The sequence below is a fragment of the Melopsittacus undulatus genome, chromosome 18 (assembly GCF_012275295.1).
Source record: "Melopsittacus undulatus isolate bMelUnd1 chromosome 18, bMelUnd1.mat.Z, whole genome shotgun sequence".
Classification (NCBI taxonomy): Eukaryota; Metazoa; Chordata; class Aves; order Psittaciformes; family Psittaculidae; genus Melopsittacus; species Melopsittacus undulatus.
This window is the reverse complement of record NC_047544.1, coordinates 2,194,888-2,208,240: the sequence shown is the minus strand read 5'-3', so window position 1 is coordinate 2,208,240 and position 13,353 is coordinate 2,194,888. Positions and strand designations below refer to the sequence as shown.

The 13,353-nt window shown below is 46.9% G+C and overlaps 1 protein-coding gene across 1 annotated transcript; it reads left to right on the top strand.

Moving 5' to 3' along the window:
- The first annotated feature begins 4,802 nt into the window (after window positions 1–4,802).
- LOC101876088 (V-type proton ATPase subunit B, brain isoform) lies at window positions 4,803–13,143 on the top strand. The gene is made up of 14 exons (XM_034070500.1): window positions 4,803–4,946; window positions 7,514–7,569; window positions 8,142–8,240; window positions 8,776–8,869; window positions 8,959–9,036; window positions 9,236–9,375; window positions 9,505–9,606; window positions 9,951–10,048; window positions 10,259–10,382; window positions 10,615–10,765; window positions 11,150–11,232; window positions 11,323–11,427; window positions 11,631–11,760; window positions 11,884–13,143. Exons 1-14 carry the CDS (start codon window positions 4,817–4,819, stop codon window positions 12,024–12,026), a joined length of 1,533 nt encoding a protein of 510 aa, XP_033926391.1. The 5' UTR covers window positions 4,803–4,816; the 3' UTR covers window positions 12,027–13,143.
- The last annotated feature ends 210 nt before the right edge of the window (window positions 13,144–13,353 follow it).

Below are 13,353 nucleotides of genomic sequence, written 5' to 3'. Positions count from 1 at the left end.
TCCCAAAGTCTTGCATGTGGGTGCTGTTCCTGAGGAGCTGGTACCACCAGCTTTGCTATCAGGCAGTGGGTTTATTGAGCCTGCATTTAAATGGAGTGTGTTGGAACCCATTTCCACCCTCCCGACGCATCTTGTACCTGCCTCAAGGCATCATTTAAGTCTTCTCCCAAGACTCAAAGCACAGATCAAGCCGGTAGCTCATCTATGGTAAGCTCTACATCTTTTATTCCATGTTTGTTCTTTGGAGATTACATTTGGTCTCCAAGGAAATTCATTTGCCTTACATGTCTTTTCATTTGACCTAATTGAAATGGCATGGCAAGATACAGGACTTAAAAGCCTAATGTATGTGATTAAGATCAGAGCTTCAGAGGGGCTGAGAGAAGATTGCTTGCTTGGCCACACTGCAAATATCAATCAGAAACTTGCACTAAACAAAGCAAACAATTAGCCAGTTGCACTCTTATAGCTCTTAGGCACTTTAGAGACCAAGTGGCAAATGAATGGAGCTGAGTGTGAAGTATCACTGTTCCCAATAATCCTGGTTTCCTGAAATCCCAGGCAATGATATTAATCCTGTTTCATTAAGGAAAGGAAATGCTCCAAACCCTCTGTTGTCACATACGAGTGCCACACAAGTCACTAAGTTGGGAAACAGGGGTTGTTTCTCACTGTACCTCCGAGTACCAGTAAATACCAAGTAGAATTAATTCAAGAGAAGAGATCTATATGTAAATTAATAGAGAGAAATAAGGAGTAAGGAAGCAGAGACAATAAATACACATAGACTAATGGAACCCTTACCTCTCAAGCCCCTGTTCCCTTCCCACCACAAACCTATTGGTGTGGAAAAGGCTCTTACCCTGCAGCCCATGTTGGTGCGAGGAGCCGGCTGCTGTAGGAGGTGATGTGCTCTGCAGCTCCCCGAGGGTTTATGATTACCTTCTATCAGAAGAGGATATGAGTGTCCCTTTTCCATGGAGATTTAATTGGAACCTCAAACAAGCTCCATTCAGCCCTGCAGCTCCCTCTGCGTCAGAGCAGGGCAGTGGGGTGGGCTGGGAGGAGAAAGGCAGGAGCATTTATCTGCACTGAGGCACCCGATCTCCAGGCTTTCATCAATGCTTATCTCTCTCTGAGCACCTTAACTCTTGCCTGGCTCTGAGCACACCAAACACGCTACCCTGGGGCTGCTCAGCCCTCTTCTCCATGAGGGAAATCTGCTCTGTCCCATTGGAGGGTGTTTATGGGGGGCAGTGATTGGATTCATCACTGGGCTGGTATTATTATATGGCCCTTGGAAATACATCAGAGTCTTGGACTACTCTCCACTGTCTGATGGCCATTCTCTTGCTGCTTGTCTTTGATACAGCTGCCCTCATTCCAGCTCCTCTCCTCTTATGTGTAGGAGTTTTTACATCACCATGAACCATATGTGTGTGTTCACTGGGGTGAGCTGGTGAAATCTTCATGTCCCTGGGTCTCCTGGGGTGCTGAGAAGCTGCCTTTGCCTCGTCCATGATGTAGATCCGCATTTCCATAATGATGCCAAGTGTTCATAGTGGATGGAGGTATTTGTAAGGCTGGAATGCACTGATCTGCCCCCTGATTTGGGGGAGTTATGGGGCAATCTCACCTCCCTCTGGGTATCAACAGGTTGTGGTCCCTCCACATCTCAGTTCTGCCCTTGCCTCCTCCCCACAGAAGGATGCTGGCACTTGTGCACAGCCTTTCCCTGTGCTGTTGTGCTGCCTGCTTCATCTCCAGGGACAAGGAGATATTTATTGGGCTAACAAGGGCAGTAAAGCTGCATGGGCAATGATATCCCCACACAGGTGAGATGCTGCAAATGCTATTTACAAAGGTGATCTCTTTTCTCCCATCATTTCTGTTTTCTTAAACTTTTGACATTTTGCTCCATGATTTCTTTCCTTAAAGCAGAACTGATGCCATCGTTCATGCAGGAGATGGAGATTCACTGCAGAGAAAGAGCATAAATCCTCGACATATTCTCCCTTTCTCTGTTGTGGTGTAAATCTGCCACTGAGGCCATTTGTCTGGCTTCTTGATCCAAACCCATTGCCAATAACGTGAGATGAGTACATCCTACCAAGGAATTCCCTGGGTGTGCATTAGAGCAGAAGTTGAAGCCTTTAAATATACTTCATGAGCTGAGAATTGCATGTCTAGGCCTGGAAATGGCTTTCTCAACAGCCACAAAGCAGACCGAGGATGAGCAGTGCAGCATTGCCATCTACTGAGGGAGCTCAGAAGTGCTCAGCTGTACCTTGGGCTCTGGGTAGAAAAGAATTCAGATTCTCCTTCAGGTGAGGAGGAGCATGTGGAAATAGTTCTTCCTCTTCCTCTTCTTCTTTGTCTTCTTCATCTTCTTGTTATTATTATTAATATCATTCCTCTTCTTCTTCTTCCTCTTCTTCCTTGTTTATTCTTCTTCATCTTCTTCTTTATCTTCTTTGTATTATTATTAATATAATTCCTCTTCTTCTTCCTCTGCCTATTCTTCTTCATCTTCTTTGTCTTCATCTTCTTCATCTTCTTATTATTAATATCATTCCTTATCTTCTTCTTCCTCTTCCTATTCTTCATCTTCTTCATCTCCTTTGTCTTCTGATTATTATTCCTCTTCTTCCTCTTCTTATTATTATTACTATTATAATTTGTTATTATTAATATAATGACTATTACCATTTCTATTTCAATCTCTTATTTCTATTTCCATTTCTCTCTCTATTTCTTATTTCCTTTTCTATATCTTATTTCTTATTTCCATTTCTACTGTTACTGTCATCTTCTGTAGGCCCCAAGGGCAGGACATATCTCACGTGGCAGCTGAAGGAGATTGCAGTGTCATAGCTGTTGTTGTGCACAGAGGATGGGAAAGCTTACTCATATGTGCTTTGGGAGCATTTCCATGAGTGTAGCAGCTTTTTCCAGGCAGTTCTCCCTGAGCTGTAGTTTCCTTATACCATTATAAATGTTCAGATTTCTTCTTTCAAGAACCCTGCAGGATAAAGAGAATGAGTGAGCACACAGAGATTTCAATGGGCGCTTGGAGAACCAGACATTAAAGTCACTCTTTGCTGATATTCCTCCACCATAGAATTGTGGGATGAAGGGACCTCAAAGCTCATCCAGTTCCAACCCAGGGACCCCTTCCACTGGAGCAGCTGCTCCAAGCCCCTGTGTCCAACCTGGCCTTGAGCACTGCCAGGGATGGGGCAGACACAGCTTCTCTGTTCAACCCATCCCAGTGTCCCAGCACCCTCATAGTGAAGAACTTAAGAGCTCATCCCAGCCTCCCCTCGGGCAGGTTAAAGCCATTCCCCTTGGCCTGTCCCTACAGGTAAAGTAGTTGTAAAAGCTGTAAAGCACACACTTTGTTCAGTCCTGTTGACTCTGAACAAACTGGGTGATGTGCTCAAGGTCACGTTGCATTAGAAAGAGAGCTGAAACCTCCCAGTTTGGTGTTTAATCCACTCACCAGCATTGCCCTTTGTCTGGGGGTTATTTATTGGGGTTGCTCCCTCCTTCTCCAAACAGTTCCTTGTGTCATTGTTTGCTCTTCCCATCAGTCTCACCTGTCCTTGGCACTTTGTAGCTCCTCCAAACAGGCTCAGGTTTGCCAATAGCTCCTTGAGAACACATTTCCCCAAAGCATTTCTGCTTTTAACGTAGAAGGAGAGAGAAGATTGGTTTGGAACATCAAATAATTCCATTTCACTGGGAAGCAGGGAGGAGAACAAGCAGCAACCATTCAAACTGAACATGTAGGAAGAGATACATAACTCGTATGGAAATCAAAGGTTGACAGACTAATGTTTAATGGGAAAAGGTGTTTATAGATAACCCACTGTCTATTTTATATTAAAGGTTTAAGGAAGCTCTTGTTCTGCCCTTTAAACAATTGCAAGCCCTCGATGTCTGAGTGCACAGCAGCAGCACAAGGGGGTGATTCCATGGGCAGCCCTGCCTCATTGCCACTTCCTACCTTGTTCCTTATCTCCTGTCTACCCGAAGCAGCCTCCGTTACACCCCAGATCAAAGCACTGGTGCTGGCTGCAGCTGAGCCCTGAGAACACGGCTGGGCTGTGTGGGGACACACATGGAGCCTGTGGGATACCCAGGGCTGGGGGTGCATGGGCAGGGGGCCAGGGCTCTGCTCTGCTTGGGTGGCAGAAGGATCCTCAGGCATTGAACCCTTCTGCCGAAGCATTCGTTATTTAGCTTCATCCTTTTGCTTCCTTCCTTCCTTCCTCCCTTTGTCTTCCATTTACTTTTTCCTTTCCTTTTCACCTGTTTTCCATTCCCTTTTCCTTTCTCTTTTCCTTCCTCTTCCTCTTCCCCTTTCCCCTTCCCTTTCCTCTTTCCTTTCCTCTTCCTCTTCCCCTTTGCTTTCTCCTTTCCTTTCCTTTCCTTTCCTTTCCTTTCCTTTCCTTTCCTTTCCTTTCCTTTCCTTTCCTTTCCTTTCCTTTCCTTTCCTTTCCTTTCCTTTCCTTTCCTTTCCTTTCCTTTCCTTTCCTTTCCTTTCCTTTCCTTTCCTTTCCTTTCCTTTCCTTTCCTTTCCTTTCCTTTCCTTTCCTTCCCTTCCCTTCCCTTCCCTTCCCTTCCCTTCCCTTCCCTTCCCTTCCCTTCCCTTCCCTTCCCTTCCCTTCCCTTCCCTTCCCTTCCCTTCCCTTTCCCCCCCCTCAGCACCCTGGTCAGCTCCTCCCTCCCCCTTGGGGGGGCCCTACACGGGGCGGGTCCCCCCTCCTGCTCCCTATAACCCACGCATGCGCAGTGCCGCCGTGCGCAGAAGATGGCCGCAGCGCTGCGGGCGATGCGGGGCTTGGTGAACGGCTCCGGGCCCGGGGGGCCCCGGGAGCAGGCTGGGGCTCGGGAGCAGGCGGCGGCGCTGAGCCGGGACTTCCTCTCGCAGCCGCGGCTCAGTGAGTGCGGGGCACGGGCACCGGGGCCGGGCCGCACGCAGGCCCCGCGGCCGGGCCTGGCCTGAGGTAGAACCGGGGGTGTCCGGTGGGGCCTCCCCAGATGGGGCCCGACGGGGGCCGCGGCGCTCGTCGGTGGCCTTCGGGTTGGGGTCCGCGGTGCTTTGGGGTGGGTGGATGAGAAATGAGGTGAAAAAGGGGAAATACGGAGCCTTGTAAGGAAAAAAACATTGCAGGGTGAGGGGAACGCTAAAATTGCGGGTTTTCGTGTTAATGCGGGTGGTGATTGTCCGGTCGGCTCCATGTGTGCACCTGAGCAGCATCAGCGCTTACAGAGGGTCAGCAGGGCAGTGGTTTCCTTGAAGCCTTCGGGCTGTTTGGGAAGCCGAGGCGGTCACTGCGATTCCTGCCCACCCCCGAGCCTGCCTTGCGCTGGGGAGGAGGCTGCTGCCGAGCCTGGAGCACGGGTGACCTCATGGTCATGGTGAAGGCTGAGAGAGATGGGCTGGACAAGAGAAGGCTCCTGAAGGGGAGACCTGAGAGCAGCTCCAGTGCCTAAAGGGGCTGCAGGAAACCTGGAGAGGGGCTTGGGACAAGGGATGTAGGGACAGGCCAAGGGGAATGGCTTGAACCTGCCCAAGAGAGGGGAGACTGAGCTGAGCTCTTAGGCACAAGCTCTTCTCTGTGAGGGTGCTGAGGCGCTGGCACAGGGTGCCCAGAGCAGCTGTGGCTGCCCCATCCCTGGCAGTGCTCAAGGCCAGGTTGGACACAGGGGCTTGGAGCAGCTGCTCCAGTGGAAGGTGTCCATGCCTGTGGCTGGGGTTGGAACTGGATGAGCTTTGAGGTTCCTTCCAACCCAAACCATGGTAGGATTCTGTGAGTTTGATTTTTTCTATGTAGCTTTTGGCTTGTGCCTACGCCGCAATCTGGATATGAAAAACGTTCCAGTTGCTTTTGGTTTGTCATAGAACTGTCTGATTTTATTGGAAACAGGAATTTGGAGCCAGGGGCAAGCTGCTTTCAGAGGGAATTGGTGCTGCTTCATATCAAGGAGATGCTGTTTGGTGGTCAAAGCAGGGAGTGTGAGCCCTTTCCTGCCGATTGAGGAAGCTGTGCTCATGAGACAGTCATGGGATGAGATGCTTTGCTCAAGATCACGTTTTCCATTCCCAGTGGGTTGCATACAGCTGCAGTCTGAGCTCTTTGTAGCATAATGTCTGTGGGGTTCTCCTTGCTCAGGTGAAGAGAGCAGGTCAGCCTGTTCTCCTCATTGAGACTGATTCAGGGACACGTGTCCAGCAGGATGGTGCCAAAACTGAGGAGTTTTAGACCTCCTTATGCACCCAGTGACCCACAAACCTTATCTAATGCAGTTCTGGTTATTGCCAATTAAGAGATTACATTGCAACAGTTCAGACTGTTGTTTGAACTGTAAATACCACCTTGTTGACAGTCGAGACAACACATGGTAAGTGTGCCAAAGCCAGGCGAGGCTGGATCATTCATTCCCTGGTACCACGAGTGCCTCTTTCCTCTGCCTTGAATGGTGCTGGTGTCTTCCCTGTGCTGCACATGGCTCCACTTGCTCACTTTTCCCTCCCAGGGATAAGTGATTAACAAGTCACTGCCTTGGTCACTGCTCCTGTGACCCTGATCAAGCTTTGACTCAGTGTTAGCTGTGGATCAAGTGATTCCAGGCTCCAGCTGGGGTGTTAGTGTGTCCTTAGAGTAACACAGGATGCTGTTTTCACACCCCTTGCACTGGGCTGATAGCACTGTGGTGAGTTCTGGGCACTCAGTACCTGAGGCAGCTGCCTGTAGTACTGACACCTGAGCTGCTGATGTTTAAGTCATGAGCTGTGGCCTTGTGTCAGGTGTCAATCCTTCAGTTAAACCCAAGAGTAGGAGCAGTTTGGCCAAGGTGAAATTCATCCTCTTACAGTATAGTGCATTGACCCGTCCTCAGGAGACAGGAAAGGTGCTGGGAGGTTTCCTCTTAGAGTGCCAAAGCCCATAGCTCACTGTAGAAGCTCTGCTGATCAGCTTTGGTGCATGAAATCTACTTGCGTGGCTCACTAGAGGCTGTACCAGTGTCATGGAGCAAGGTACTTCTATGCTTAAAAAGCCTCCAAGTTGAGTATTGATTAAGTATCATTGAGTATGATTAAGATCTTGCCATTTGTTGGACATAAATTGCAGTGGCACCTTCATCACAAGTTACAGATGTTAATCCCTGTTTTGTTTTAAAGCTCTTGTGATTGTCTGTTTCCCATAGCTTAAAACGTCACCTGTACATTGCATTGGTGTTTCTGGTGCCATTCCCATTATCCCTGCATCGAGACCTGCAGTGGGTTTCTGTGACAGTCAAGGAAATGGCAAGATCTTGTAGTTAATGTTACCTGAGGTGCAGGGAGCTTCATACTTCATCCTTAAGAGTTTATAACAGACAGCAACGGTACAGAGCTGGGCCCAGAATCTGCAAACCTGAGGCTGGTGATAGGAATGAAGCTTTATGTTACTGTTACTGGTGTTCTCAGGAAGCATCTCACTTGTGCTTTGCTTTCTTCCAGCTTACAAAACTGTCTCGGGTGTGAATGGTCCCCTGGTTATCTTGGATCAAGTTAAGGTAAAGATTCCGATTCTCAATGAATGAAGGTTTCTGAGGGAGAGTTGTACCTCTCCCAGACAGAAAGGGAGAGTTGTTGAGCCTGTTGAGGGAACGAAAGGAACTAGTGCTTCAGTTTTCCCAAAACCACCCAAAATGTGATCTAAATTCAATGCAGAAACATACCTATTTGCTTTGTTCTTGCCCTTTTTGTTACCAAAGCAGAAGTGCTCTGTGAAAGGAACTGGAAACACTTTTGGCTTGGTCTCAAATTACTGGCAAGCAACTGATGAAGAGGCAAAAGCCAGCTCATTTTTCCAGCTTTCCATTAGTATTTTGGGACTATTAGGGGGTTTAGAACAGATTCTGGCCAGTCTTTCTGCAAGCCTGAAGCTCTGGGCAAGTGTTATGTCTATAGTCCCTGTAGAAATGGCTTTAGCCTGATAACTTTTAACTGCTTTGGAATCAGCTTTGCTCTGATTATGAGTTAACTTAGCAACTAGTCTAGTTTTTAAAGTATAAGTATAAGCCACTTTTGTTCATGGCTATTCCTCTGGATTTTAATGCTTTCCACCTTTCTTGCTCATCTTCAGTTTCCTAGGTACGCTGAGATTGTCCACTTGACTCTTCCTGATGGCACAAGAAGGAGTGGGCAGGTTCTGGAGATCAGTGGCTCCAAAGCTGTGGTTCAGGTATGAGGAGGGACAGGAGTGTCTCTTGTTGCAGCAGTCAAGTCTGTTATTGCTTGGCATGTGTCTGAGCTATCTCAGATCTATCTTGGGGTATGTTCTTTTGGTACTTATAAATGCAAAAGGAAATTACCTACTTATTCCAAGATTAATGGAATCATACTGTAACTGTACAGTATTAGATCCAAGCTCTGCTATGTGGACACAGGTATTTCTTCTAAGCAGCTGTTTCTTGTTAATATTCATTCTTCTTATCTGAAGAACTCTCCCCTGTTGGCAAAGGGAAATGATTGAGATCAAAGGACTGGCCCTGGGTTTATTGGTTGCTGCTGATACTTCATGAATTTGGTTTAAAGTAGGTCTCTGTGTGATGTTTTATACTCACAAGCTGCTCTTGAAATCCTTTGCTTGCAGAGGCCCCCCTTGCTTTTCATCCTGGTGGCTGATCAAGCTGTGAAGCAGCTTTTTAGTGTGTGATTTGGTAAAGCACAATACTTAGTGCTTTTTCCTGTGTGTTTAACTTCTGGTATATTCACAGGTATTTGAAGGGACTTCAGGTATAGATGCCAAGAAAACATCTTGTGAATTTACTGGGGATATTCTTCGCACCCCTGTGTCTGAGGATATGCTTGGTAAGTGCTTGATATCGCTTGGAAGAATGGACAGACTTACCACACACTGACTTACTTGCATAGCTTTATTTTACTGCTCTTTCTTTTAGGCAGAGTATTTAATGGCTCAGGAAAACCTATAGACAGAGGCCCCATTGTTCTGGCTGAAGATTTCCTGGACATAATGGGTATGTTCTTAATCCATTTCAGATACGGAGTTAATACAAATCTGGTGTTTCTGATTTCTGAATGTTACAGTAGATTTGGTTTTGAATATAGGATCTAACTGTCAGGGGAAGATTAATCTTTCAAGTATGTGGCACAAACTCAGATCAGCTTTACAAGTTGATGTGTGTGTGTGTGTGTTCTCTTTAAAAACCCTACCAGGTCAGCCAATCAATCCCCAGTGTCGTATCTATCCAGAGGAAATGATTCAGACTGGCATTTCTGCTATAGATGGTATGAACAGTATTGCTAGGGGACAGAAAATCCCCATATTCTCAGCTGCTGGCTTGCCCCACAATGAGGTGAGTTCTCAAAGCTGTTCTCTAAACCCTTAGTGACTTATTTGTGGGGGTTAAAAAGTAAACTTGGTTCAATTCTAGTCTGGATAATAGCATCAAACAGAGGTGAGCTAAAACGTGTTTTCCTTCTAGATTGCAGCTCAGATATGTCGCCAGGCTGGCTTGGTGAAGAAATCCAAAGATGTAATGGACTACAGTGAGGAGAACTTTGCCATCGTGTTTGCTGCTATGGGTGTAAGCCAATATCACTGGAGGAAAATGATGCTTGCATAATAAATCAGTGCTGAGAGTAGCTGAGGTATTTGAAGTAGGTCTTGTAAACAGTGCTGAGTTGCCAGGCTGAATATCCCAGATGGCCATAAGTACTGTAACAAAGTGTGTTTGATCAGGATAAAGTATCTTGAACTTCATCTCTAGCCTGGAATTCTAGAAAGAACTCATTTTGGGAATGTAGGGGAATTTTCATGATGGAGAGCTTTGCTTATGGAGTATTAATGAGGTGTTTAGACCTTACTATGCTGCAAAATGCAGTATGCTGAAACCTGGTCTGGAACTGATGCCTTAATACTGTGGTTTAGGTGAACATGGAAACTGCTCGGTTCTTCAAGTCAGACTTTGAGGAAAACGGGTCCATGGACAATGTATGTCTCTTCCTGAATTTGGCCAATGATCCAACGTAAGTATTTACACTGTGTGGGCTGGGAAAAGGCTGAAAAGAACAAGTAAACTGGAAAAGGAAAGCCCACTGGTGTCCTGCCAGCTGCCACTTCTGTTGGCATTCCAGTTGGTGCATGTAGCAGAGGGTTTTAGGGTCTTTGTAACTTCAAACTGTTACCCTGCAGCCTAAAAGCACACACACAAATAACACCTTGCTGTCCTGTTTCAGCATCGAGCGCATCATCACACCTCGTCTGGCTCTAACAACAGCAGAGTTCTTGGCATATCAGTGTGAGAAGCACGTGCTGGTCATTCTGACAGATATGAGCTCCTATGCTGAAGCTCTGCGAGAGGTATGCCTTTATGCAACTTATCTGACTGGTGGCATTCAGCACTTTGATATTGTAGTTTCAGATCTGCCTTGCCCTGCATGGTTGTGGTGGCAAACAGGGGTTTGTGTGGCTGTATTTTGGTATCACCTGCAGCAGGGGGTGCTTCAAGTCGTTAGTGTAGCTTAATGAAGGGAGAAACCAGGTCTGTATGAGAGATCTGACTGCTTGGAAACGTTCTTCTGCATTGCTTCAGGTATCAGCAGCTAGAGAGGAGGTCCCTGGCCGGCGTGGCTTCCCAGGCTACATGTACACTGACTTGTCTACCATCTATGAGCGTGCTGGGCGTGTGGAAGGCAGGAATGGTTCCATTACTCAGATCCCTATTCTTACCATGCCTAATGATGGTGAGTTATTTTCAAGTGGTTTTAATAAACAGCACTTTAAAGGACTCCTTTAGAGCAACCTGCCTTATTTTGGACACACAGCAAATCCTGTGGCCTTCAGGTTCCTACCTGAATGTTGCAGTTCTTGGCTGCCTTCTCTGTGTTGTTAACAGAAGGGCTTTGCCTGTTTCAGACTTCAGGACTGTTCGTCAGCCCTATTATCAGGAGTTCTAAACCATGAATAAGGGCTTGGTGATATAAAGGGGGTACTAACTGATGGCATTTTACTTTGGAAGTCACTTCACTGCAATTTAGCAATGCAATTTAGTGCATTCAGTACTGCTGCATCAGTGCTAAAATGGATCTAAAAGGCCTGAAAGCTGTCAAACCATTTTATTTCCACAGATATTACTCATCCTATCCCTGACTTGACTGGATACATCACTGAGGGCCAGATCTATGTGGACAGGCAGCTGCATAACAGGCAGGTATGTATCACCCCAGTCGGAATATACTTAAGATCATTCTGTACTACTTGAAGTGCTAATGATGATGTCTTGGATGCTTTTTTCCTCCAGGTTTACCCACCTATTAATGTCTTGCCCTCCTTGTCTCGACTGATGAAGTCAGCTATTGGAGAGGGTATGACCAGGAAGGATCATGCAGATGTATCCAACCAACTGGTATGTAAAAACCTCTTCAGAGAAGCAGGGCCATGTTTCAAGTAGATTAAAGAGCCTGTAAAGGGCTTGCTGAACAGTTGCCATGCAGAACACTGCTGAGGCTGCTTTAAAACATGGAGTGTTCAGTGAGACCCTTTGAGTTTGAACAGAAATGGGTACATGAATGATCAAAGTAAAAGCACTTTGGTTTCCTTCCCTTCTAGTATGCCTGCTACGCTATTGGGAAGGATGTGCAGGCCATGAAGGCTGTGGTTGGTGAGGAAGCTCTTACCTCGGATGATCTCCTTTACCTGGAGTTCCTGCAGAAGTTTGAGAAGAACTTCATTGCTCAGGGTCAGTGTTTCCAGCACGTCACAGTCTGTGTCAGCACCTACAAGATCCTGCTCTCACATCTGCCTGCTTGGTGCTGAGCCCCTTTCCCTGCCCCACATTGCAGCCTGTGCTTGCTTTCTGCAGGTCCTTATGAGAATCGCACCGTTTACGAGACCTTGGACATCGGGTGGCAGCTTCTGCGGATCTTCCCTAAGGAGATGCTGAAGAGGATTCCTCAGGCAACCCTGGCTGAATTCTACCCTCGAGATTCCACTGCAAAGCACTAACCACATCTTCATCTCTTAACCCCTTGCTCTGTGAAATGCTGTTTGTTTTCCTTTTTCATGTGTTGGTGTTTACTTGTCGCCCTTACAATGAAAACCAAGGATAGGTGACGTTTGTGCCAGTGTTCCAGTGCACACTGATACCAGGTCTTAAAGCAGCCCTTCTTCCAAAGCCTGGATTGTCAGATTATTTAGGCCAGCTCTTACAGATGTGCAATAGTCAAAGCTTTGTGACTGCACCTTTTGTAGGCATTTCAAGAGGATGTCTGAGGATTGCAGATCTTTACTTCCAAACCACACATGGTTTAGAGTAAGAGCCAGTGCTGAGTTCCTTTGTCCAAAGCATCTGCTCAGGCTGATCACAGACAGTTGTGGTGCTGCTGGTGGAACAGATGGAGCTCTGCTCTCTTGCCTGAAGCCCAGGCTAAGAGGTGCAAAGTGTGGTGCATGACAACATACCCTGCTGCAAAATGTAAGTCACTGGTGTTTAACTATGGCTTAAGGCTCTTCAAGGTATGCACAAACTGAAGCCACAAGGATGCTGGGTGCTTTTATTCCACTTGCAAAGGGTCTTTTCAGAGCTCACAGGCCAGTGGGTTGTTCCCTTCAGGTAACATGACAAGGCTTAACTACTGCATTAGTGTGTTTGGAACTGGTGTGGTTTGCACTCCAGGCACAGATCTGGCTAGCCAGGAGAGCTCAGCATTCCAAACACTGCAGCCTTGGCTAGCCAGTGCAGTGCTGTTCCTTCCCTTTGGTTCCCATGAGGCTCCAAGCCCAGTGCTAGCAGGCTTCCCTGCTTTTTTCCAGGCTCAATGCAGCCTAAGCTCTGGTCTGGCTCACTAAAGCACATTGCACCTCTTATACTTGTCTAGGACGGTGCTAACATGACCTGAAGGATGTGTAAGTAATTCCAGCTTTCCCTGGTGTCTCCTTTGTGCAGTTCTTTTGAGTTGTTCAGTGTTCTCTGTAACTTGGACTCAATGGCAATTTTACTCCAGTGCATTCCACCCTAAAGCTGTTTCAAGTCTATTTTTCTTGAGGTCGGGATGGGAGCGTTGGCATGAGAATAATGTAGAGAATACCTAAATAAATTAAATATGGAAAGTGTTGAACAATGGAGGAGTTAGGGTGATTCTTGTGGATGAAAACAGGTTGGGCAGCAGTGGCCCCGATGGTCTTTGCCATTGGGGATCTGGGTTCAGTGAGTGAAACTACTTCCATTTCCATTGAGCCACCCTCACTGTTGCTATTGGAGCTTTTGATGAGGAGGGGTTGGCCTTTAGCTTCAGGACTGAATGCTCTGTGCTGGGGAGTGGGTAAAGGCGCT